General features: G+C 37.4%; 1 protein-coding gene across 1 annotated transcript in view; it reads right to left on the bottom strand.

Annotated features, from left to right (window-relative positions):
• PPM1D (protein phosphatase, Mg2+/Mn2+ dependent 1D) overlaps window positions 1-27,677 on the bottom strand; it is a 49,204-nt gene that overhangs the window by 5,393 nt on the left and 16,134 nt on the right. Inside the window, exons 2-5 of the mRNA XM_029928681.1 lie at window positions 25,146-25,374; window positions 17,924-18,048; window positions 4,420-4,610; window positions 2,215-2,457 (exon numbers count right to left, since the gene is read on the bottom strand). Coding sequence (XP_029784541.1) covers window positions 2,215-2,457; window positions 4,420-4,610; window positions 17,924-18,048; window positions 25,146-25,374 — 788 coding nt within the window. The remainder of the gene's footprint in view (window positions 1-2,214; window positions 2,458-4,419; window positions 4,611-17,923; window positions 18,049-25,145; window positions 25,375-27,677) is intronic.

Raw genomic sequence — 27,677 nt, 5'->3', positions numbered from 1 at the left:
CGACAGATGTTGGCGAGGATGTGGAGAAATCTCATTTGCACTGCTGGTAGGAATGCAAACTGGTGCAGCCACTCTGGAAAACAGTATGGAGGTTCCCTGAAATATTTAAAATAGAATGACCCAGCAATTACACTACTAGGTATTTATCCAATGGATACAGGGTGCTGTTTCGAAGGGGCACATGCACCCCAACATTTATACAGTGCTATTGACAATAGCCAAAGTATGGAAAGAGCCCAAATGTCCATCAACAGATGAATGGTTAAATATATGGTGTATATATATATAATACATAGACACACACAATGGAGTATTATTACTCAGCAATCAAAAAGAATGAAATCTTGCCATTTGCAACTACATGAATGTAACTGGAGGGTAGTTTGCTAAGTGAAATTAACAGAGGAAGACAAATATCATATGACTTCACTCATATAAGGGATTTAAGATACTAAACAGATGAACCTAAGGGAAGGAAAGCAAAAATAATATAACAGGGAGGGGGACAAAACATAAAAGACTCTTGGGGGAAAAAAATGAAATCTACAGTCCTGAGACTGTTGCACTATATGTTAACTAACTTGGATGTAAATTAAACAATATATAAATCAATTTTTAAAAAAAGAATATTTATTCTGGATGCCTGGATGGCTCAGACGGTCAAGCATCCGACTTCAGCTCAAATCATGATCTCAGTTCGTAAGTTTGAGCCCTGCATCGGGCTCTGTGATGACAGCTCAGCTTGGAGACTGCTTCAAATTCTGTCTCCCCCTCTCTCTGCCCCTCCCCTGCTCACACTCTGTCTCTCTCTCTCAAAAATAAATAAAATTTAAAAAAAATTTTTTTGAAGACTATTCCTTGGGGCACCCAGATGGCTCATTTGGTTAAACGCCCAACTTTGGCTCAGGTCATTATCTCATAGTTCAAGACTTGGAGCCCTGCATCGGGCTCTGCATTGACAGTGCAGAGATGGCCTGGGATTCTCTCTCCCTCTCTCTCTGCTCCTCCTCCACTTGTTCACGTGCTTGCCTACACTCTCTCTTTCAAAATAAATAAACTTTAATAAAAAAAATATTTATTCCTATCACAATCTATGTCCCCTTACCCTTTACCTCCATTCTAAGCCTTCTTTCTTGCCAAGGTCAGTTATTCAAATACAAATACAGTAGGGAACATGAAAAGTAATGAATACATTCAAACTGAGGAACAGGCAAATACTCAAATGAACATAAGCTTCTTCACAACTCTCAAAAAAAGAAAGGAGATTTTAAAAGGTTTCAATCTGTGTTATTAAAGTTTTCAAAGAAAGCCTTGACAAGAAATTCTTCTAAGAATATAAGTATAAAATATTAATTTGTCAATTTCTAAATGAAGAGTCCATAAGGAAAACTAAGTTGCCATATGTATGTGAAGTAAAAGAAAACATAATACCACAATTAATTAAATTGTGGCACCAAATTTAATTAAATTCTTTGTACTGTGTAGCTCTGAATACCTTAAAAACAGTCTGAATACATAACATAAAATTCTACTGTATTTCCTATTTTAATGGTCAGTCTTCTAAACAGCACATTCTCAGAAGGCCCAAGTATAAAAAGTAGTCATAAGTACTACTGATTCTGAGTAGGGAAATATGAGGATGAAGTCAGAAAAAGGATACACGGTACCACTTAAATTTCATAGCCTATTGTAAACTCATTCAATATTAACATGAGTAAGAAGAGGAATAAAGTTTCTTATCCATGTTATAAGACAACCAGTTCTAAGGTCTGATACCCTAAGGTCCACTTCAATCTTGAGTCTGTATGATCTCGTCCAAAATGCTTAATCTCTCAGTCTTCTTATCTGTAAGATGGAACAACAACTGCACTACTTACCGATTTGGTTTATGAGGTTCAAATGAAATCTATATGAAAGTGCTTCACAAACCTTTAACTGCTTACACAAATGCTCACAGTATTAGAAGAGGCTCACTAGAATATCGTTGCATCCACATCTCCTTTGTCTTAGGTGCTATACACACAGTTAGCATTCAGAATAGCACTGACGTGAAGTTGAATCAATGACAGTAAGTTACATGACAAAAATCTATCACTTTCTTGAACCTCATTCAAATCCAAAATCCTGTTCTATGAAGAATCTGAAAAATTTTCAGGCAACTCTAACCAAAGAAATTCTATTTAAACACCTTAAACACTATAGAGAATTATATACCTTGACTGGTGGTGTAGAACATGGGGAAGGAGTCATCACGCAGGTTTCTTGACTATTATAAGAAGGACTATCTGTCAAGTTCAGATAAAGTTCATCTTCATTGGTGAAATTTCCCTGACTGTCCACTCCTGGAGAAATGCAGATCACTATAGCACTAGTATTATCTGCTCGAAGCATCCGTTGCCTCCAGCGGCCTAGTGCTCGATTCACAAGCATTTTGGCACAAGACTGTCCATGCTCACCCTATATTTAAAAGAACAAGAAAGAAAGTTAACAACTCAGAATTAGTTGCCAGCATACCTGTTATCAAGTTTTAAATGAGGTATTCAGTATGGCTTAAATAAATTAAATTTCCAAAATTTCACATTATCCACAGTCCCCATAATTATGTTAAAATACTATTGCTTTAAATTTTTAAAGGCGTTCTCTTGTGGTTAAATTTCACCTGTGTTTTTTTTCTCTTTGGTAGCAAGAAACTTAGTATTCACTGTAACCTTAATTAGGAAAAGTTATATAGAAACTATTTAAAATGGGAAGTAAACATCAAATTATTCAGATAAACAATTCACAAATAAGATAATCAGGCATGGCAAACAAACAAAAACAAACTCATTGCAAAGGGCCAATTTTCTCCTAAAATAAGAGCTTATACAAATCAAAGACCATGACCAACCATAAAAACAGTCAAAGAATATGAACAAAAATCAGAATCAAGAAAGTATATACTGTTAGATATACACAACTGTATTTATGACCCTTGTTCAATGACCATTGAACAATGTGGGGGTTTAGAGGTGCTAACTGCCCCACACAACTGAAAATCCATATAGAACTTCCGACTCCCCTCAAACTTGATTAATAGTCTACTATTCACCAGAAGCCTTACCAATAAAATTGATTAGCACATATTTTGTATGTTATCTGTATTATATACTGTGTTCTTACAATGAAGTAAGGTAGAAAAAAAGTTAAGAAAATTGTAGGGAAGAAAAAATACATGTACAGCTCTGCACTGCAAAAATCCATGTTAATCCACAGTTTAAACTCATGTTGTTTAAAGGCCACCTGTATATAAAAATGATGCCACTCATGAGGGGAAAAACAATACAGTAAGTGGCTATGGTATAGAAATCAAATACATACAAACAGAATTAAAAAACCTCAAATGATCTCATGTTATGCAAATAAACGTGGCTTGGAATAAAACTTTTAGTATTATACACAGATTTAATACATGCATTCAATAAGTACTAAGTTTTAAAGAACAGAAATGAAAATTATCTTCTTCTACCATAGTCTTACTAGATGATCTGATAAACTGTCGCAGCTTTACCTAACTCCTCTTAACACTCAAATTAGTATTTCCAGGCTTCTCTCTCAAATATTTCTGCCTAATGAAAATACCTATCGAGATTAACCAAAGGCATCTCCAATTCAACATGCCTACATCTGAATTGATTATCGCCACTCTCCCCAGAATAATGTGTTTCTTCTTGATAACAGCCATCACCAGTCAAAAGTTTGGGCATCATCACATTCTCCCTCCTTAAAAACCCAAGTTCTATCAATTCTACCACTCATGTATTTCTTTTGTTATCATGTATATATGGATTTGTTGTTTTTTTACAACTGTTACCTTATATCAAGCTTGCAAAATGTCTCATTTAGTACATAACAGTAGCCTCCAAAAAGGAAGCCTAACAGATCCATTAATAAAAATCAAATCAGGGTGCTTGGGCAGCTCAGTTAAGCATCCAAGTCTTGGTTTCTGCTCAGGTCATGATCCCACTCATGGTTAGTGGGTTCAAGCTCTGTGTTGGGCTCTGTGCTAACAGCACGAAGCCTACTTTGAATTCTCTCTCTCTGCTCCTCTCCCACTCATGCGTCCTCTCTCTCTCTCTTTCTCTCTCTCAAAATAAATAAATAAACTTTAAAAAAATAAAATCACTAATGAAGTTTCATAGGCCTTTAAGTCAAGGGCTATTCATAAATTCCAAAGTTGTGTGTTTTGTTATCTAGTTTCGTTTATTTATATCCTGTCTCATTCTCCTGATAAGTTGAAAAGTCTGTTTTACTTAGTTCTAGAGCCAGGCAAATGCAAAATTCCTCACAAAGCGAACATCTTTAGTTCATATTCAAGACTCCTGACCAAAGTACCAAAACAATGTATAGACACTAATATCAAATTATTGAGCCATTTCTCACCATCAAGTATTTTTTCTCCTCTTGGTCCTGGCACATTGAGATGGCATCCTGTGGTGGAATCATATTCCAAAGTCCATCACTCCCCAAGATTATATACTTGTGCTTCTGGGGGTCAAGAGTGTGGACACTTGTGTCTGGTTCAGGTGACACCACAAACTCGCCACTGAAGAAATCATAGCTCCACAAATCACCTGGAGGTGGCGGACACAAATACAAAGCAAGGAGTGTTATTTCCAAGCTAGTAATATCATGTCAACAGATTAAAGGAGAAAAATCTACATATTCATCTCAATAGATGCAGAAAAGCCTTTGATAACATTCAAAGTCTGCACGTGATTTACACACACACACACAAATTCTTAAGCAATCTAGAAATAAAAGGCAACTCCCTTAACATGATAAAAGTTCTTTTCTAATACTATACTGAAGGTCCCTCCCAGAATAGTAAGATTTAAAAATTAAATCAGATATATAAACTGGAAGGGAGAAAATAAAACTATCATTAGTTTCAGATGTATTTGGAAATAAACTTAACAAAAGTTGTGCAACTCTGTATGGAAAAAATTATACAATTAGATTACAAAACATTTAAAAAAGTATATAAACACAAATGGAGAAATAAACTATATTCATAGGAAGACTTAATATTTTAAAGATGTTAATTCTTCCAAAAATAACTTTTAAAGTCAATATAATTCTAAGCAAAATCCCAGAAGAATTTTTGTAGAGTGACAAGTTGTTTTTTAAAATGTATAGGAAAGAGGGGCGCCTGGGTGGCTCAGTCGGTTAAGCGTCCAGCTTCTGGTTTTGGCTCAGGTCATGATCTCACGGTTCGTGGGTTCAAGCCCCACGTCGGGCTCTGTGCTGACAGCTAGCTCAGAGCCTGGAGCCTGCTTCAGATTCTGTATCTCCCCCTCTCTCTGAGAGCCTCCCCTGCTCGCACTGTCTGTCTGTCTCTCAAAAATGAATAAAAAACATTTAAAAAAATGTATAGGAAAGAATAAGGGCCAAGACTAATCAAGATAATTATGAAGAAAAGATAAAAGATAGAAAGAACTTGCTCAACAACTAAGAGTCTTAGTTGCTATCTGAAACCCCTTGCTCACCCACAGGGTCAAGAAATGATCCAGTCAGGGCACCTGGGTGGCTCAGTCGGTTAATGTCCGACTTTGGCTCAGGTCATGATCTCACTGCTTGGGGGTTTGAGCCCTGTGGCAGGCTGTGTGCTGACAGCTCAGATCCTGGAGCCTGCTTCGGATTCCATGTCTCCCTCTCTCTCTGCTCCCCACCACCACTCGTTCTCGTTTGTTCTCTCTCTGTCTCTCTCTCTCTCAATCAAATGATTGTTAAAAAAGAAAAAAAATTTTTAAAAGAAAGGATCTAGTCAACACTTACAGAATAAATGCTAGTCACTTGGAAGCAAATTCTAGAAATAAAAATGAGCATTTTTATGTTCTTAAACTACCATATAACCAGTCTTTGGACATTAATAGTTCACCCTTTCCATGAATGAGGAAAAGAAGTCCTTATACAGTTACCCTCCTTCTTAGCTCTCTATAAAACAATACCTAAACTCCTACCTTTCAGACCTATTAGTACAAACCTAAAAATGTGCATGCAACTTAAGAACTTTTAGTTGACGCAGGCCATCAAAAAGATTTTTAAAAGATAGAAAAAAAATTATAGAAACCATTTACTCTTTCTTCTGTGATACGTAAGACAAAGGAAGTGGAACAATGTAACTTTTCTTTGGCTCCCCAAAACTGGAGAAAGAGTAGACAGAAAGGAGAAAACATTAATCTCTGCCTCTTTTGTTTATAGTGAAATACTCTGGGTAAAGACCTAAATTCAAAGCAAAAGGTTTTCAGACAAGAGGGTGGTTTTTGCACTCTTTCGCCAGGTCTGACTTTTTGTTAAAAACGAGGAAGCTCTCTGTCCTTTCTCTTTCTTACTTAAACCTCCCTATTACCACCCAGCAGAAGCATTGGCCAATTCAAACAAGCTCAGAGTCTAAGGAAAAAGTAATTCATATCTATTACTCCACTCTAAAAGAGCAAAATTAATTGCTAAACCAGCCTCTTGAAAGGGAAAAGGGCAATTCGTCCTTCAGAGGAGCAAAAGAGAACACATACGGGCACCTGGGACAGCTGGTGGAATATGCAACTCTTGAGCTTGGGGTTGTGGGTTTAAGCCCCCTGCTGGGTTTAGAGATAACCTAAAAATAAAATCTTTAAAACACACACACACACACACACAGGACCACTAAAAGCTAATTATAACCCAGGTCGGCTCACAGAGATACATTTACTTCTTTATGTAGGCAAAACAAAGTTCTTTGATGAAATTTTTAAAATGAGCATGGAAACAGTTAAGACAAATATTAATATAGCAATTATAGAATTCATAAGTGATGCTAAAAGCTTTCAAAAGCAGTTTTTCCTCATTATTTGGAATTACTATTGCTACTCCAAGTAAAAACATAAAGCAGAATCCCTAATACATCTAAATTTAAAATCTAGATAAAAAAAGAAATTCCAAGTTTCAATCTAATGCAGATTACATGACCTTTAAAGAGGGCCAGAATTTCTCATGTATAAGCTAGCATTAATACCTATATAAATTTAAAAATATTTTTAAATAATTTTTTCACTTGAGTAAGAAGCACAGTGTGTCAGTGTTCCCCATCACTGGCAATGCCAACCTGGACCATTTGGTTACAGTGCTATCTGCCAGCACTGTAAAGGTGTCCTTTCCATTTTGTAATTGATATGTAATCTAAAGGGTGATAGCTTTGAGTCTGTGTGAACTATCCTGCTGCCCACCAAAATATGCCATGTTTTAGCATCCATTAATGACTCTTGTATGAATCAACTGTTACTATCATGGCTGTAAACTGATGACAGAATAAGAACATTCTGTCACACTTGTTGGTTGTCTTTTCTAGGAACGAGTTTCCCATTCTCCTCTACTTCTTTATAATCTTTTTAGTATCTTTATAAACTTATGGATTTTTTTTCTTCAATATGCTACAAATTATTTCCGTCATTATTCCTGTTTTGATGCTCAAGTTGCTTTAAATTTGCCAGTATAAGTCCCTGGAATGTTAATTTTTAACAAACTTGCTAAGTAGGTTGTATTCATGGCCAGATTTAAGATCTATGATACAGCCACAGTTCCCTATGTTATCAGTTCAGAGAATCGACCTACATGGCTTTACCTGAGACCAAACGAATGAGGATCAGAATTGGGCCTTGAACTAAGTGTTTCTATCACTGACCCATTTATACACCAAAACAGGGTCACAAAGTATCGTTCCGGTACATTCTAAAGGGAGGGACCTCGGACATTGGAGCAGATGTAGTTGGTTGCCTGCTTGATGTCTATTTCTTTTTTGTCCTCAGTAGAGGCACTGAAGGGACACCAGAGGAGAAAGAGGTTTTTCTGCTGGTTTCAGTATGCTCTCCGCTTTCTTCTGTGGCACATGGCTGCCCAGTGCGCAGGACACAGTGGTCCTCACCCGTAGTGAATTTCAACCTTCTTCTCCCTACCTTCCATGGGTAGCTTCCCGTGGAGAGCTCCCAAACAACTTTTGTCTCACTTAATCCATTTTTTTAAAAAAATTTTTATTACATTTTCTTTTTATTTTTGAGAGGCAAGAGAGAGACAGAGTAAGCACGGGAGGGGAACAGAGAGGGAGACACAGAATCTGAAGCAGGCTCCAGGCTCTGAGCTCTCAGCACAAAGTCCAACATGGATCTCAAACTCCCCAACCATGAGATGACAACCTGAACCAAAGTCGGACGCTCAACCAACTGAGCCACCCAGACACTCCTCACTTAATCCATTCTTAAAACTGCAACTTAAATCATTGTTTTAAAACACAAATTTAAGATGGATGATGGTATGGGGCATCTGGATGGCTCAGTCAGTTAAGCATCCCACTTTAGCTCAGGTTATGATCTCGCAGCCCATGGGTTTGAACCATATATCATGTTCTGTGCTGACAACTCAGAGCCTGGAGCCTGCTTCAGATTCTGTGTTTCACTCCCTCTCTCTCTGTCCCTCCCCCATTAGTGCTCTGTCTCTTTCAAAAATAAATGTTAAAAAAATTTTTTAAAGAAAAAGATGGATGGTGGTGATGGTTGCACAACACTGTAAATGTACTTAACACCACCACTGAATGGTACACTTAAAACGGTTAAGATGGGAGGCATCTGGGTGGCTCAGCTGGTTAAGTGGTCAACTCTTAATTTGATCTCAGACCATGATCTCACAGTTTCATGGGATCAAGCCCCCAGTTGGGCTCTGCACTGACAGTGCAGAGTCTACTTGGGATTCTCTTTCTCAAGATAAATAAACATACATTAAAAAAAATAAAATAGTTAAGATGGCAAAACTGTACATGTATTTGCCATAATTGAAAACACACACACAAGTCTAGTTGTTTCCCACTCCTACTCTGCAACAGTTTACTCCTGTTCTTAAGACACAACTCTTAACCACAGTCTAAAAAAATGCAGTATGTTCTCATTTTACCTATGCCTCCTATTCCTGTATCTCTGTTCTAGCTATACTGACCTTTGTCAGAATTCCTTATCTTCACCATCCTTCCTCCAATCACAGAGTTGTTCATAAATGCAGTTTCTATGCCACACACACACATTCTTCTTCTAATATTGAGTGATTCTTCAGACTTAAATATTTCTTGCCTCTCAGCTAGTTAAATACCTTTATTTTATTTTTAATGTTTATTTTTGAGAGAGAGTGCACATGCACAAGCAGGGGAGAAAGGGGGGAACAGAAGATCTCAAGTGGGCTTTGTGCTGATAGCAGCAACCTGATGCAGGGCTTGAACTCACAACCATGACCATGACCTGAGCCAAAGTCAGACACTCAACTAAGCCACCCAGGCACCCTTAAAATACCCTTATTTTAAGTTCTTATTAGCATGCACACAAGTGTTTGGTATTTTTCAGATCTTTCTCTTCTCTAAACTGTAAGATTCCATGAAGGCAAAGGCCAACCACATGCTTGGCACATACTGCACTCAATAAGTATTTGTTCAGTGAATAAATGATTTTTAAGACTCACGTGCAATTCCATGAGGCAGCCACTAGAAGGCACCTTTGCTACTTCTGTACTCTAGTAACTATATCCTAATGAGTGCCTAAGAATGATAACAATTTCTGTTCAGCAAACTTCTCTCTTTCCCAAAAAGCTAGAAGAAAAATGGCCATATACCATAAGAATGGTGCTAAATACTATAATTTAATTTACTATGAGCCGAGAAGTATTATCATGCAAGTTAAACTATTTTTTTTTAATTAAAATTTTAGCAGGGGGCAGGGGGAGAGACCAAGAGAGCACACACATGCACATGTGCGTGGGGAAGAGATAAAAGGGGAGAGAGAAACTTAAGTGTATTCCACGCTCAGCATGAAACAAGACACGGGGCTCAATCTCATAACCATTAGATCATGATTTGAGCCGAAACCAACAGTCAGACATTTAGCCAAGTGAGCCACTCAGGTGTGCCCCATCAACAGTATTTTAAACATTCCTATCTATGCCACTGGCTCCCAAATTGTGATCTCTAGCTTGGACCTCACCTACTGCTAATTTTCATAACCAGAAGTTAACTCGACATCAGTAGTTTTATGTCTGTAAGCACCTCAAAGGTAACTTGTTAAAAACAGAACTCCTGACCTCCTTTTAAAACTGTTTCAGTATTTGCTATGTGGTTAACAGCAACTCCAACCTTCCAAGCTGCTCAATTAAAAAAAAATCATAAATAAGGACATCTGCATTCATTGTTCCTTCTGCCTAATAAATTCTCTTGCCCCAGGCACCCAAAAGTCTCAATGCTTCATCTCTTTATTCAAATGTCATTTTTTCAGATCTCCTCTGATTATTCCATTAAAATTACATCCTTACTTCCCACAACATTCCTTGCTTTATTTTTCGTGATAGCACCTTTCACTATTTAACACAATACATAGTCTACTTATTATTTCTTTATCATCTGTTTTCCCCTGCTGGAAGGTAAGTTCCATGAGTGCAGGAATTTTTTTACTGTTTTGTTCATTGTGGAATCTCTAGAGCCCTAGAAGGGTACCTGGCACACAGCAGACATTTAATAGATATTTGGTGAATAAATCAACGAAGATTCATTTATGAATCTTGAAGAACTTGGAACTCTGGTTTTAAAATATGTGCACAAATTCATTATACTTCTTTTTTTTTAATGTTTTATTTATTTTTGATACAGAGAGAGACAGGCATGAGAGGGGGAGGGGCAGAGAGAGAAGGAGACACAGAACCGGAAGCAGGCTCCAGGCTCTGAGCTAACGGTCAGCACAGAGCCTGACGTGGGGCTCGAACTCACGAACGTGAGATCTGACCTAAGCTGAAGCCGGAGGCTTAACCGACTGAGCCACCCAGGCGCCCCTCATTATACTTCTTATGAAGCAGAACTTATTTCTCCTCAGAAGAAGAAAGATCGACTAGACTTAGTGACTCAGTGCCAACAAACCAAATATGGAGGAAGTGATGTGTCACTTTTGACACTAGACCTCGCTTAGATCACTTGCTCAGGGGAAGCAGCTGCATCAGGTAACCCTACAGAGAAGCCCACAAGGCAATGAACTGAGGCCTACTTCCAACAGTCAAGTACATAAGGCATCCTAGAAGTAAATGCCCCAACCCATTCTAGCTTTCAGATCATCATAGTTACAGGTGATATCTTGATTATAAAACTACATGAAAGATCTTGAGCCAGAATCACTTAGCTAAGCCGTTCCAAGGTTCTGAGCCACAGGAACCATATGAAATAATAAATGTTTTAAACTAAGTTTGAGTATATTCTGTCAGATAGCAAGGGATAACTAATTCAGTTACTCACTTTGGAGAAAAGTTAAGTAAGATCTAACATTAAAAATGTACATTAAAATCTACAATAAAGTGTACTTATTTATGAACTGAGTTTTCCAACCGCTACGCCTTGGATGGGTTGAGGACGACTGACCTTAGGCCAGCAGGATGGGACCTGGGTGGCTAGAGCCTTTAAGCCAGTTACTTCCAGCCTGAAGCAGCCTCCTTCATTTACTGAAGAAATATCATACTGCATGTGTATGTCATGGTATTAAAAAAAATTTTTTTAATGTTTATTTATTGAGAGAGACAGAACATGAGGAGAGGAGGAAAAGAGAGAGACACATACACACAGAATCCAAAACAGGCTCCAGGCTCCACGCTGTCAGCACAAAGCCTGATGCAGGGCTCGAACTCACAAACCAGGAGATTATGACCTGAGCCCAAGTTGGGATGCTTAACTGACTGAGCCACTCAGGTGCCCCTGATGTGGTATTTTAAAAGTTGGGGGCTCAGGTCGGCCTTAGCTCAAGCGGTTACTTCGCATCTGGTTCATAAAAGTTGGAGGCTCCTGGGTGTATCAGTTGGTTAAGTGTCTGACTTTGGCTCAGGTCATGCTGCATCAGCTCTGTGCTGACAGCTCAGGGCCCGGAGCCTGCTTCGGATTCTGTGTCTCCCTCTCTCTCTGTTCCTCTGCCTCTCCATCTCCCTCTCCGCCCCATCAGAAATAAAGATGAAAAGTTGGTAAGTAATGCACTATGACCCAGCAATTCCACTTCTAATTTATATGCCTTAAAGAAATCTCATATATGTATATATTGATTGCATTTTTCATAATAGCAAATGTATAGATATAATCTAACTATCCAACGGGGTGCATAACAAAATATAGGTTCATAGTGAGACTGAATGTCTAACAGTCAATAATTAAACTAAAACTACATTCCTAAAGATGAATAAATCTCAAAAACAACACACAGTGAAAATAGCAAGTTAAAAAAAGGTGTTTTGACTATGACAGAAAGCTAATCCAAAGATCAACTTTTATTTATTTAATGTATTTACTTTAAAGAAAGGCAGACTGCCACATGCAGAGCCGCATCTGGGTGTGTCTGGAGTCTCGGAAGCCTGACTACTCTACATCCTCCTATCAGTGGGCCTTGAGAGCTTGTTCGGCGGTGCTCCCAGGGGAGCACAGCTACTAACACACCCTTGACTGAAGAAGGGTCCTCCTCCATCATGGAAGGTCATCCTCTTCAACCAAATATGCAGCTTCAGGAGGGATGCACATGGAGCAGTGAGGGAGGAAGAGGATACCCGCCTAGTCAACCAGATCAGTCAAATCAACCCTGGCAATCAATGGGGTGGCAGATGTCACAGCCAGATCACCTTCACATCCCAAAGATCAACAATTTTAAAAATATCACCACGGACCCTCCAAACCATAAGAACGCCTCGAAGTCTTGTATTCTCTGGGATCCCAGCCACTGCAGGAATCGGTGTTAACCACAACGGCCAGCCACTGAACCATGTGAACACTTCATGGAACACTTCATCGTTCACAGGTTTGAGCCCTGCATTGCCTCTCTGCTGCCAGCACAGAGCCCACTTTGGATTCTGTTCCCCTCTCTCTGCCCCTCCTTTGCTTGCACAAACTCTCCAAATCCATCACTTCTGTGTTGTTCTGTAAGCTCACTGAATGCTATTAGTCTCCACCTTCCCACCCTCATACTATCTCAATAGAAAACAAAGATTATGTAATATGGAAATTTGACCTAGTAGCAATTAATAAGAAGAAAAATATCTAAAGACTGGAGCTATCTGAATAAATCAACAAATGTGATATGATTACTAAAAGCTAATGACAGGATTCCAGAACTCCATTAGCAGAAGTACAATACTCGGGTAGCAGGAACTAAATATTTCCATGATACTTCAAACTGGTTATACCATATCTTGCAGAGTGTCCTCAATTCTGGAACATTTACTAAAGAAAACATCTAGAGGAATATCATAAGAATAATGAAGAGTCTGAAATTAGCCTAGAGGAAAGACCAGAGAAACATGCTAGCCAATTTTGAATAGGTAAATGATGGTCATTAGGCAAAAGGCAAAATAAATATACTGCTTAGTTTTTGTTTCAGCACACAAAAATAGAGCCAACATCTGACAGATTCTTGGAGGCAGATTTTAACTGACAATTATGCAAGAGTTTGTACTTTGAAATATTAGGATTTACTGAAGATATGCAAGCAGGGGATGAATTATTTCCTGTGTGAATTGCTCTAGAGATGTCTCTGAACAAAGGAATATCTGACACAGAAAAACCAGTTAGTTCTCTTGGTCTTTCTGCCAGTCCTTCACCTGTTGTTCCTCCTTCTCTACTACACAATCACTGATGGGTTTCCAGGCTTAAAATGCTTGGCACACATACTTCATACATACAAAATAATTTGGCATCTATTTTTCTAATTTTTTTTTAATGTTTGTTTATTTTTGTGAGAGAGAATGTGAGCAGGGGAGGGGCAGAGAGGGAGAAAGAGAGATTCCCAAGCAGGCTCTGAGCTGTCAGCACAAAGCCAGATGCAGAGCTAGATCTAATCACTGTGAGATCACGACCGGAGCCAAAATCAAGAGTCAACTGAGCTCAACCGACTCAACCACCCAGGCACCCCAGCATCCAAATTGAAGGTTCACTTTACTTTTTGAACCTGAAGACCTTGCCCTCAGTCCTATAAATTGTATTCCCCATTAAAAAACCCTCTATCCTTTAGTAATATTAATTCTCTGCCTTCCTCCTTCTTTTTCCTCGCTAAGAACTGAAGGATCTCTTATATCACATACTTATAATATGAAGAATAACCTGGGTAACTGAGATAGCCTTCTAGTTCTGCAAAAATCTACAAAATATGTAAAGTGCCTAGATCCTGCAACAGGCCCCTAAATAGTACCCTTGCCTCCAATTTTATTACCCTATAATTTTAGCCATTGTAGCAGCCAAAATGACCCTTTAAAAACAAACTGGATAGCACTATAAACAATAGTCAAATTATGGAAAGAGCCCAAATGTCCATCAACTGATAAATGGATTAAGAAGATATGGCAAATATATACAATGGAATATTACTCAGTACAAATAAAATCTTGCCATTTGCAACCATGTGGATGGAACTAGAATGTATTATGCTAAATGAAATAAGTCAGTCACAGAAAGAGGATACCTAAGATTTCACTCATATAAGATATGAAAAATAAGATAAAAAAGAGAGGGAGGCAAGCTATTAACTTGTATTTAAATAAAATTAAATAAATAAATAAATAAAATAAGAAACCGGATCAGTCACTGTCCTACTTCAATGAACAGTAACAACAGCAGCTAACATTGACAGAGCACTTAGGATGGGCCAGACACTATTTTAAGCACTTTATACTGTCATCCAACTCTCACAACAGAATAAGGCAGGTACCATTACTAACCCCATTTACAGCTGAAAAAACGGTGCCCCATATACCAAGTAATTTACATATAATAAGAGATTTGCCCATATTTGTATAGTGAGTAAAAAGAGCATTGGATTGGAACCCTGGAATTTTGGCTCCAAAGTCTATCTCTTAACTACTGTGGTATACTACTCCTACTCCTCAAATCCTTCCCAAAAGTATTTATTTATTTATTAAAGTTTATTTATTTTTAGCTTTATTTTTTAATTTTTTTTTTTAATTTTTTTTTTTAATGTCTTTTATTTATTTTTGAGAGACAGAGAGAGCGCGAGAAGGGGAGGGTCAGAGAGAGAGGGAGACACAGAATCCGAAGCAGGCTCCAGGCTCTGAGCTAGCTGTCAGCACAGAGCCCGACACGGGGCTCGAACCCACGAACCGTGAGATCATGACCTGAGCCGAAGCCGGCTGCTCAACCGACTGAGCCACCCAGGCGCCCCTTAGCTTTATTTTTGAGTGAGAGAGAGACAGAGCATGAACAAGGGATGGGCAGAGACAGAGAATCTGAAGAAGGGTCCAAGCTCTGAGTTGTCAGCACAGAGCTCAATGTAGGACTCCAACTTTTGAACTGCTAGATCGACTTGAGCCGAAGTCAGATGCTTAACCAAATGAGCCACCCAGTCATCCCAAAAGTTTATTTATGTTGAGAGACAGCAGGAGTAAGAGAGGAGCAGAGAGAAAGAATCCCAAGCAGGCTCCGCACTGTCAGTGCAGAGCCCAATGCCTTGGGGCTCTATCCCATGAACTGTAAGATCATGACTTGAGCGAAACCAAGAGTCGGATGCTTAACCAACTGAGCTACCTTTCTCCAGGTGTCTCTTTCTCCAAAGTATTTAAAATAAAATTCCCTATCATGGTCTAGCTATCAAGCCAAGTAGGGTTTAGTTCCTACCTACCACCCATAAGGTCTTCACCAAACTCCTTATCTTACTTATTACTTAGCTTGCATTGCCCCTCTTAATTGAGTAAGTATCCTCATCTCTACTTTCATTTTACATCTCTACCTCCTCTATTTCACACTGATTTCATTCATGTTCCTTGAAGACATCAAGCCCTTTCTTTCTTAGCTTGCAAATGACAACTTACAACTCAGGTTAAATTAGGCCCAAAAGCCAACTCAGAAGAAAATCCAAGTAGTTCACATAACAGACAAGAAGCTGGAGAAACAAGCATGGATATAGGGCAGTTTCAAGCCTTAAGCAGGAAAACCCAACTACATCAATGGACACTGCCAAAGGAAATCAATATTCCTAGGATGAATTCATTCCAACCAGCCCTTGTTTTTAATTTCTGTCCCTAGTAGATTCACAATTCAAAATCCTAGAATAGAGAATTTAACTGAGCTGACCTATGTTTTGCAACAGGACCTTCAATAGGAATATGTAAATTAAGACTGCACGTACGTATTACGGGAGATAGAATTCCCAAAATTTTCAGCATGTTATAGTAGGAAAAGAGAATACATGCTGGACAACTCCCCCATTCCCTGCCCCAAATCAAATATCTACTGATATGCTACAGTTCTGTTATTTTCCTTACCCCCTTCTTCTCCTTCAGGTCTTAACTCATGTAATAAAAAACCTTTTTTTTTTAATTTTTTTATGGTTTTTTATTTATTTTGGAGAGACAGTGCGAGCAGGGGAGGGTCAGGGAGAGAGGGAGATACAGAATCCAAAGCAGGCTTCAGGCTCTGAGCTGTCAGCACAGAGCCCAACGCGGGACTCAAACCCACGAACCGTGAGATCATGACCTGACCCAAAGCCGGACACTTAACCAACTGAGCCACCCAGGCGCCCCAGTAAAAAACCTTTTTAAAGAATGTTCCTTTAAAAAAAAAAAAAAAAAAAAAAAAAAAGAATGTTCCTTGATCACTCTCTTTAATTTAGCCTTCTGCTGCTGCCCACTAATTCTCCCACCAATTACAGGTACATCCCCTTGTTTAATTCCTTTATGATACTTTTTAGAACAATTTTCTCATTTGTTCATTTATTCTCTATTTCCTCCACTCTATTAGAGGTTCCACGCATACTGAGTCTATCTGTATTTGATCACCAAAAATGAATTAAGAGATAGTAATATGAAAGGTAGAATAATCTTTTGAAAATGCAAATCAGATGGTGTTACTCCTTATCTTAATATCATTCAGTGTTACCCAGTACACTTAGACTAGAATGCAAATATCTGCCATGATATAGCCCATGTCTGCCTCATTAACTTCAGCCTCTTGGTAATTCATAGAACATGTTAAGCTCTATCCCAACTCAGGATCCAAGCCTGAAATATTCTTTTACAGGTCCTTCACAAGAATAACTCATTCTCAGCCATCAAATCTCAGCTAAAATAACACCTCCTAAAAGGAGCATTTCCATTATACTATATAAAATGGTTTTTCCATTCTAAACTATTTTTTATCACAGAACCCCATTTCTTTCCCTCACAGTATTTCCAAACCCACAATTATTTCATTTATAAGCTTGCTTCTTTATTGCCAATCTCAACCACATAGTCTTGATCCATGAAAGCAAACAGAATATATCTACCAGTATAATCTCTCCAAAGTCTAATTCAGTGCCTGGCACTAAGTCAGTACTCAAGTTTCTATTAGAGGAAAGAAGGAAAAAATTGGTGTTTTCTAAAAGAAATTTGCTGTACAAGAAAATTTAACTAGCACATCCAAGGTAAGATATTTCTATAGCTATAATCCTCTAGCCTTTCTTCTAAAGCCAGGTAGACTAGAAAAGAAGTATTTTTATTTTGTCATAAACAATTTATTTTGCTACTTAACGAGAAAAAGAACTTAAGAGGCTCTTAAGAGAAACATGAAAGGCTGAAGTAAGGAAGCACATTTAAGAATAGTTTTAAGGGAAACACCAAGCCTAGACATACATATACTTCCCCAAGTATAGGTAGGAATCAGCAAAACTTTGAACATGACTTCTGATTAAAAAGCAAAGGGCACTGAAATCTATATTTTAACCTTCCCCTCAATTAAGTGTTAAAGCATTTACTATTATAACATCATATTTCTACCCTCATTTTCTGTCAAATGAGGGTTTAGCTCTTAGTCTCCTCTTTTATGTTACCACCATACACTGTAGATAATGCAATAGGATTTCACCAAGGAAGTTCTACTTACCAAGAGCTCTTGCTACTGCCAGAAAAGGAATCTGGTCAATAACTGTGCTCCTTCTAACAGGTCCATTGTGAGTGAGCCGAGGTCGTTTCCAAACTACACGATTCACCCCAGACTTGTTCATCACACTGAAAAGAGTTCACAAAAATACTCTAAATGAATAAAATAAAACTAAAGTAGCTCAATGTGTCAAATACATAATACAATCAATGATCACAAAATAATGACTTATCTGTTTCAGACACAGATATGCATAAGCTAAAATTCCTGTTCAGAGAGCAAAGACAAAATAGAGTAGATTAACATGGGGAATTTGGAGATTACTAAAGTAGGGTAGACAGAACAGAGTGGAAGTAATGAGAAGAAGAAAAATTAATAGATAGCTTGTCAGAGAAAAAAGCAAGATAATGTGATAACTAAGAAAACATGAGGGGAGGAGGAGGCTATAAACAGTGATAAAATATTAAAAAGAGAAAGTTATATAGTTTTTGAGGGACTTGAAGGTGCTGAAAACAGTACAACTTCAGTTTTAATATTTTTAATTTGAGGCATAGGATATACCTCAATAGAAATATCTATGTATTACAGAAATATTTCTGTAATTAGAAGTATGAGAGTAGACTTTGAAAGCAGATCAGCTGTAGAAATATAGATGTGGGAGTTACAGAATAAGAAAACTCTTAAAAAGGAATCTGGCAGAGGAGCAACAGAAATCTATAATTAGTATATGAGAAGTTAGTACATGCTACGGTGCCTAAAACATGAAAATATACTCAAATCTTTGAGCAAAAAAAAGTAATTATCAAAACACAATTGAGATGGTCTCTCAGCAGTAACCTGGCATGACTGAAATGGTAAACTCTAACTGTTAATTTAATCATAATCTGCCTGGATTAAAAAAAATCTACAGAAGAAAAATGTTCCTCTGGAAAGCTAGAGAAGTTGGGGAGAAAAGCAGCAAAAAGAGTTCTCAAGAAACGATATTAGCCTAATTGATATTAACTCCACCTGACAAATACATGCAGAAGACAGAGGTTGATTCCCAAGACTCTCAGAGACAGGTGACACTAAGAAAATCTAATTAAGTCTTCTCACTTAGAGCTCCTATGTATCTAGAAATCCTTTCATTATAATATGAAATTTCATTTCATCAACAGCAGGCCAACTGATAATAATATGTGGTTTTCTTGTCAATTATTTTTCTCACAGTTAATGAGTACTAAGACATCCTGATGTATACTTAGTCCCTTATCAGCTTATTATGTTGATCTGTAGTAGCATGACTCTATTCTCCTAAATTTGATGAACATCAAAATAAAACTGGCTTCAAGATTTAGAAAGCTGAAGATAGGACAAATAATGGCAACCACCCTCAATGGAATGTCACTACAAAATGCCATAAACCTCAGCAGCTGCCAGCCAGTTAAGCCCAAAAAATGGCTTGTCTATCTAACTTCAAAAGAATGAAGAGAAAAAAGAGATAACAAATGGAATAAAAGTACTCAGAGAAGAAAAATAAAGGCATGTCATATAAATGAGAAAAGGCCACTCTTCCTCTGAGCTAAGAAAAACATGAATACGGCAGAACAGCCTCAACCTTCTTTCTGAAGTAGAAAACAAACTTATCTGATAAGGGCATGCCAGGGGACTTGAGTAACTTCTTCTCATGAACCTTTCTGTAACAATGGAAATGTTCACTCTGCTGTGTGTGGCTACTGAGCACTGTAACTGTGGCTAGTGCTAACTGAGGAATTGAATTTTTAATTTTACTTGATTTTAGTTATATTATATTTAAACAGCTATATGTGCCTAGTGGCAACTATATCGTATAGCACAAAGGAGGAATGAAGCAAGTACAGAATGATCACAAAACATTGTCAATGATAACACAGAAGAGAAAATTAAGAGTTGTTTATTTACTATCCCTTTGAGAGCCCCTTTAGTTTAATTCACAATCCCCAAAGCAACATTATTCTAGGTCATAATCTCAAGAGTTAGACTATTAAAGGTGGTCATTTTGTATTCTATGCTTTCTTCAGTGCTGATCCTCAAAAAACAAGAGAGTAAAATTAAATCTACCATTCATAAAAAGAGACACCATCATTCTGCCTTCATACCACCTTAAGTCCTATTCTTTCCTAAACTTGCTTCCTAAAATGTAAGGCTTAATACATACTTAGATAATTACAGTAGCTCCCCATATTGTTTCCATTACAAATCTAAGGAGGAGCTCTCTTGGTACTTAGTAATCAAAGATATTACGGTCTCTGTGTTTCTGAGGAACAAAAAACAAAATAAGGTACTAGTTAAAACAAAGTTTTAAATCCAGTATCAGGAAACCAATGTTATAAAAGATGCTGCTTTTATTGTACTCCCTGCTGTTGTCCCCTATGATTAAAAGGCATACGCAAAGGAAGAATGTGATATGCAGAGAGCTGACTAAGCAGCAACAGAAGGCTGAAAAAACAGAGCACTGGCCAGTTGCCTAGGGTGAGACAGAGGGAAAGGAGGAAATAACTTCTAATAAAACAGCTCAATTTGTGCAAAAAGACACCTGCTCCCAAATGGCAAAGAGCATCTTTCCAACTATCCAGATGGTATTTTAAGTGACAAGACAAAAATAAACTCTAAGAATCAAGGAAATTTTAATTTAATAATTCATATAGAAAAACAAGGAACCATTAAGAAAATATTTTTAAAAGATTAATAAAAAGGGATTAGGCCTACCAATATTAAAAACTGCAATAAAGCCTCAATTTAAAAAAAAAGTATGTTACTGGTACACATACAGTATAAAAGCAGAAAGCTCAGAAAAAACCCAAGGATAAAGATATTCAGCTTATCATTGCAAAGCCCACATTGCATGACTACCAGCAGTGGCCTCAGAAACAGACTAACCTTCAAACTCATAGGATCAAATAGATGACAGCATGAAACCAGGCTCATTTAGCTTTGTAGGATATAGAACAGGAAACACAGGATGCCAGCATGGCAGCTTCAGTCATGTTGTCTTCAGAAAAGATCCTTAACAGAAATCTACGAGCCATTTTCTAGCCTCCATAAATGAGCTTCATATGCCACAGGAGTCAGAGTCTTATAATAAATAGCCAGTCCCTGCACAAGTCAAACTGCATGACACAGGGCAGCTAATAAGGTCTGTCCTTCCCACCAGAAATTTATAGTCCACTCAAAATCTTCTCTAACCAGGTACAGTTCCAATTCAAGGCTTGTTATACCATAAGCAATGTTACCTTATAACAGAGCTAACGTTCCATATTTATCTCAATCAGAGAAACAGTGCTAAAAGTAAACTCAAGGTCATCTTCCCATTAAAGATGGGTTTTATGCTGGTAAGACTTCTAATCAGTTAAAAAATATATATAATTGTTCAAGTAGCTACTAAAGGCCATAAAGGAAAAAAATTACTTGTACTCTACCAGACATCTCAGATTTTAAAATTCTAGAGAGGTTAAAGGTCTCTCCATACAAGTACTAGAAAAGTGGTTCCCAGATCTTTTCAGGGGGTATGCCAGGTCAAAATTATTTTCAAAAGACCATGTGTATACAGTGGAATTTTTGAGAGGCTACATATATATCTTAATATGATATTATATAATAAAATGTGTCAATATTTGGATATGTATAACTCAGTAAACCAATATTTTACAAATGACCAATACCTGCCTATGTTACAAAATTGCACACGGGTACTATATACTATACCATTCCAACTATATGGTCTTCTAGAAAAAGCAGAACTATCGAGACAATAAAGAGACCAGTGGTTGCCAGTAATAAAGGAGGTTGTAATAAAGGAGGTAGGTAGGATTTTTAGGACAGTGAAACTATTCTTATGATATATAATGGTAGATAGATATCGGTCATCATATATCTGTCAAAATTCTAGAACATCCATAATGTAAACTATGGACTTTGGATGATAATGATACCAATGTAGGGTCATCAACTGTAACAAATATACCACTCCGATGTGGGAGTAAAGAGAAGTTATACATACAAGAGGAGGCAGGAATTCTCAGTACCTTCCACTTCATTTTGCCATGAACCTAAAACTGCTCTAAAACATAAGTCTATTAATAAAAAAATCCTGCGTGGATAAAAAAAAAAATCATTTAACCAACGGCTCTTAATTGATATACCTGTGTAGATCTTTTTTTTTTTTAATGTTTTTAATGTTTCATTTATTTTTGATACAGAGAGAGACAGAGCATGCGAGGGGGAGGGGCAGAGAGAGAAGGAGACACAGAACAGGAAGCAGGCTCCAGGCTCTGAGCTAGCTGTCAGCACAGAGGCCTGACACGGGGCTCGAACCCACGAACGTGAGATCTGACCTGAGCTGAAGTGGGAGGCTTAACCGACTGAGCCACCCAGGTGCCCCACCTGTGTAGATCTTAATGTGAGTGTATTAAAAGGTCAATGATACATACTATTATTAACCTTTAAGAAATTACCCTTTTTGAGTTCTGGAATAACATCAAAGATGAATATCTCCAATACATGGAAAAGCTTTTAAAATATTCCTCCTTTGGGTGCCTAGGTGGCTCAATCACTTAAGCATCTGACTTCAGCTCGGGTCACAATCTTGCAGTCCGCAGGTACGAGCCCCATATCGGGCTCCATGCTGACCGCTCAGAGCCTGCAACCTGCTTCCAATTCTGGGTCTCCCTCTCTCTCTCTCTGCCCCTCCCCCACTCATGTGCTGCTCTCTCTCAAAATTAAATGAACATTAAAAACTAAATTAAAAATATACTCCATTTTTCAATTATGTATGGATGAAAGACCAGATTTTACTTCTGATACTGAAACTAAAACATCTTACAACAGATTGAAGGCAGAAGTAGATATGAGAATCTAGCTATCACTATCAAGCCAGACATTAGGGAGACTTTCAAAAATGTAAAACAGTGCCAATCCTCTCACAAGATATTTTTGAGAAACAGCTATTTTTTCATTAAAAAATTAACACAATTTTCTGTGTTTATATTAAACAATGGGTTTAATATTATTTTTAATGAATTAAGAAATATTTGAAAATGTCTCCATTTTTAGTTTCTAATATGGTAAAATCATTACATATAATCCATATAAACAAAAAGCTCTTTGAGGTCCACAATTTTTAAGAGTTTAAAAGGTTCCTGGGGTGCCTGAGTGGCTCAGTAAGTTAAACGTCCAATTCCTGATTTCAGCTCAGGTCATGATCTTATAGTTTGTGGGAAGCACGCTGGGCTCTGTGTGGACAGGCAGAGGCTGCTGGGGAATCTGTCTCCCCCTCCCCTACTCACATGTGTTCTTTCTTGATCTCTCTCAAAATAAATAAGTAACCATTTTAAATTAATTACTTTATTTTTTTAAAAAAAAACTTTTAAAAACTCCTCTTTGGCCCAGCAATTCTGTCTAGGAAATGATCCTACAAATATATTTGTATGTACATAAAGATGGGTACAAGGACTTTTCATTTTACAGTAGTGTTTGTAAAAACAAAAAATAGAAATAAATGCTCTTCAACAGGAGACTAGTTAAATAAATGATGGCACATCCATACATGGTACAGCTTCATATCAGATTGTACATGAATATCTATCAAAGAATACACAGTAATACTGGTTTCTTGAGAGAAACTAGGTGCCCTCTGGGATAGTAGTATTGAGAGACCTTCTACAGTATATCATTTTATGCTACCATACATTTTAAATGAATGCTACCATTAGAAATGATATATACTTACATATCTGTAAATCATACTAAAAATTATTAACATTTGGTACACTTCTATACTACTCCTATTTCTCTGCATAGTTGAGATCACACTACAAATATAATTTTATATCCTGCTTATTTTGTGACAAAAAAGCATTATCTTATATTACTAAAAATTCCTCATATATGAAAAGTTCATTTTACTACTTTATGTACCTTTACCTGTGTTTGAAAATTTTCATAACACCATTTTAAAAAATTTATCTATAAACATTATTTTCAATAGCTATATCATCTTCAATGTTATAAATATGTATTATAATATGCTTAACAATTCTTCAACTTGAAAGTTATTCCCAGCCTTCAACAGTCATTAAACACTGCTGCAATCAATAACTCTCTTTAGATATTCTGGTCCCCACATTTCAGATATCTTTACAGTGCATTCCCCAAATTACAGAGTCTATAAACATTTTTAAGTTAGTGGTGTGTATTATATTCTATATAAGACATACCAATTTTTAATCTTAACAACAGGATTCCCATTTCACACTATAAAATATTGAGCAGTATCTAGTTTCCCTTAACTTTGGTAACCCAATAGCAAGAAATAGTTTTAGTTCAATAATTTTTTCAAATATTTACTTGCTTTTGCATTTTTGTTGCTATTGTTCAAAGTCCTCTCCTTTACTCACCAATCTGGCTGTGGCAGCAATTTAGTGTTTTTCTTACTGATTTTTGAACCCCTTATAGTTTAAGGATACTACTTCTTTTCCCCAGCTTATTAATACTCTTAAAAAAACTATTTTAATCTAACAAAAGGAAGAAAAAGAAGACAAGTAATAATATCATGGTAAGACTTTAGTTAGAACAATGATTTAGAAAATATTAGATTCTATTTAACTTGCCCCATACCCTTAATTTTTAAAAATTAGTATTGGAATAATTTTTAAATGTTGTCATGTTATTCATTCCTCTGATTTTTAGGATAATCTTGCATTTGAGTGTGCATCATAAAATACGCTAAAGCCACTTTCACTTCATAGTTTACCACACATTGAAACAATAATTTGAAACAAACAAAAGAGTAAGAAGAAAGGTTTGCATCTGACTTAAAAATCAAAGAGATGAAGGGTAACTGTAACAAAATTCCAATCTCAAAGCCAGATTCAAACTGTTCTACTCTAAAACCCTAAAAGCTGTTCTGTTCAGATTCTGAAGGTCACGCTAATCAGTATTTTTTGTAAAAGGTGATCAGTAAATCCTTGTATGTGTTACTTGACTCTCGTTAAAATAGTATTTCCCTCTGGAGCCATTATTAGAAAAAAACAGTCCATTCAAAACAATGAGGTAAGTATGAATGCAGATGGGTCTTTTATTAGGCAAACTGAAAACATTGTAATACTGAGAAAGTAACTTCAAAGTGAGTAAAGGTCAGTCTGGTTAGTAAAGCAGAAAAGGACTAAAAAGAACTAAGAGAGGAAAGACAAAACAGCACACTGATTACCTCCCACCAAGTCCTTCGATTCGTTCTCTTTCCTTGGGAAGTTCTGGCTTATGGTCCTGTGTCACCTCCACAGCTCTGACAAAATCATCCTTCGGGTCATCCTGAATTCCAAGAACCACCCCTGAGTCACCCACGTGAGCTACATACATCTTCATGCCCCGTATGATGACCACACTGGCAGTTGTCCCTGATGTGCTGGGAAGACCTGTCATAGTCTTTGGCCACTCTGCTGTAATAAGAAATAAAATATTTTACTCTTCAGATATAAACATTAATATTGTACCAGAATAAAAATGGCAACAAGTGCTGAATTAGCATGTTAAGAGGTGATTTGGGGATGGGAGGGAAGACAAATTAGCACAGAATAAAATTGAGGAATATTTTGAAAGTTATTCAAAAAGAACGTGTGTTAATTCCTTTATCAATATATTAATAAATTACTGTAATAAATAATGTAATTATATTACAACCATCAAACCAATCCTAGGAGGAAAATACTACAGTAGGATAGAGGCACCTGGGTGGCTCAGTTGATTGAGTGTCTGACTTTGGCTCTGGTCAGGATCTCCCTATTCCTGAGTTCAAGTACCACATTAGGCTTGCTGCTGTCAGCCTGTCAGCACAGAGCCCACTTTAGATCCTCTGTACCCCCTCTCACAACCCGTCCCCGCTTGCACTCTCCCCAAAATAAACAAATATTTAAAAATATATATTATAGGATAAATTAACTAGTTCCACATGTCTTAGTCCTAACTACACTTAGTGGCAAGGATATGCTCAGAGTTTTGATACCTCTATAGTCAGTAGCTTAGCATCTATTTATTAATCTCTCTTTGAAAAGATTTTCAGAAAAAAGCCACTTGAGTTGTTTCTGAAATAGCTATTTTGAATATTCACAATCTAACAAATAACATTTTTATTGAGCACTTACGTACCAAGTTCTGTGTTAAGAGCTTTACATGTATAATCTAAAATAATACTTGCAGCAAACCTCTATGACAGGTAAAATTATTCCCATTATTTTCATTTTGCAAGTAAGGAAATCAATAGTATGAATAGTTCATAAAGTTGCTCAAGACAGCTCAAATATTAAGTGGCAGAGATCCAAATATTTAACTCCAAAACCATATAATGTCGAATCCATTGTTATTTAAAAACTCTGAAATATTCTGGGGGTGCCTGGGTGGCTCAGTCAGTTAAGCACCTCTCTCTGGATTTCCAGCTCAGGTCATGATCTAATCATCATGAGCTTGAGCTCAAAGCCCACCTAGGATTCTGTCTGCCCCTCCTCCACTCATGGGTACGCTCTTGCTCTCAACTAAACTTTTAAACCTGAAACAGGGGAGCCTGGGTGGCTCAGTCGGTTAAGCGTCTGACTTTGGCTCAGGTCATGATTTCACGGTTCGTGGGTTCGAGCCCCGCATCAGGCTCTGTGCTGAGCTCCAGCTCAGAGCTTAAAGCCTGTCTTCTGATTCTGCGTCTCCCTCTCTCTCTGACCCTTCCCTGCTCACGCCGTCTCTCTGTCTCTGTCTCTCTCTCTTTCTCTCAAAAATAAAAACATTTAAAAAACTTGAAATATTCTGTAATATTAAACAAACTATAATTTATACTTCAAGATGGCCAACTGAATCCAAACACTGACATATTCTCTTCACCAAAATCCCACTGAAAGGACAGAATATAATATTAGAAAAAGTCAACAGCAGTCATAAAACAAAGAGAAAGAGCATAAGCAAATCTGAGGAACCCCCAGGATTTTAAAGAAATGGAATTATATTAAAATAAAAATCATAATGCAAAACTGGTAATCCAATATAAGCAAAAAGCACAGTCAGTAATGAAGGCAATACATCAGTTTTCCCTGTTAACAGTGTCCCAGAAAAGCTCAAACTCACGGCAACAGCAGCTGTGTCAGGAATGGGTAGGAGAAGCTGGCAGATTTATTTAAAACAGCAGGAGCTAGGTCAGTACCTAAACCTCTGCACAGTAAAACGTGCTTAGTTCTTAAGCTGCCTATAATACCTTTCTTTTAAGGAAAGTGATGCCTCTGTTGATAGAGACAACAAGGTCTCAAAGGGGATGAGGGATAAGAAATAGGGCCTATTCCATGTTTTGGCTATTGTTGACATTGCTGCTATGAACATTGGGGTACATGTGCTCCTATGCATCAGCATTTCTCTATCTCTTGGGTAAATCCCTAGCAGGGCTATTGCTGGGTCATAAGGGAGTTCTATGGATAGTTTTTTTGAGGAACCTCCACACTGTTTTCCAGAGTGGCTGCACCAGTTTACATTCCCACCAACAGTGTGGGAGGGTGCCCGTTTCTCCACACCCTCGCCAGCATCTATAGTCTCTTGATTTGTTCATTTTAGCCACTCTGACTGTGTGAGGTGGTATCTCAGTGTGGTTTTGATTTTGTGTTTCCCTGATGATGAGTGATGTTGAGCATCGTTTCATGTGCCTGTAGGCCATCTGGATGTCCTCTTTGGAGAAGTGTCTGTTCATGTCTTCTGCCCATTTCTTCACTGGGTT

This window comes from Suricata suricatta, chromosome 17 (genome assembly GCF_006229205.1).
Source record: "Suricata suricatta isolate VVHF042 chromosome 17, meerkat_22Aug2017_6uvM2_HiC, whole genome shotgun sequence".
Lineage (NCBI taxonomy): Eukaryota > Metazoa > Chordata > Mammalia > Carnivora > Herpestidae > Suricata > Suricata suricatta.
This window is presented reverse-complemented; position numbering and strand designations above follow the sequence as displayed.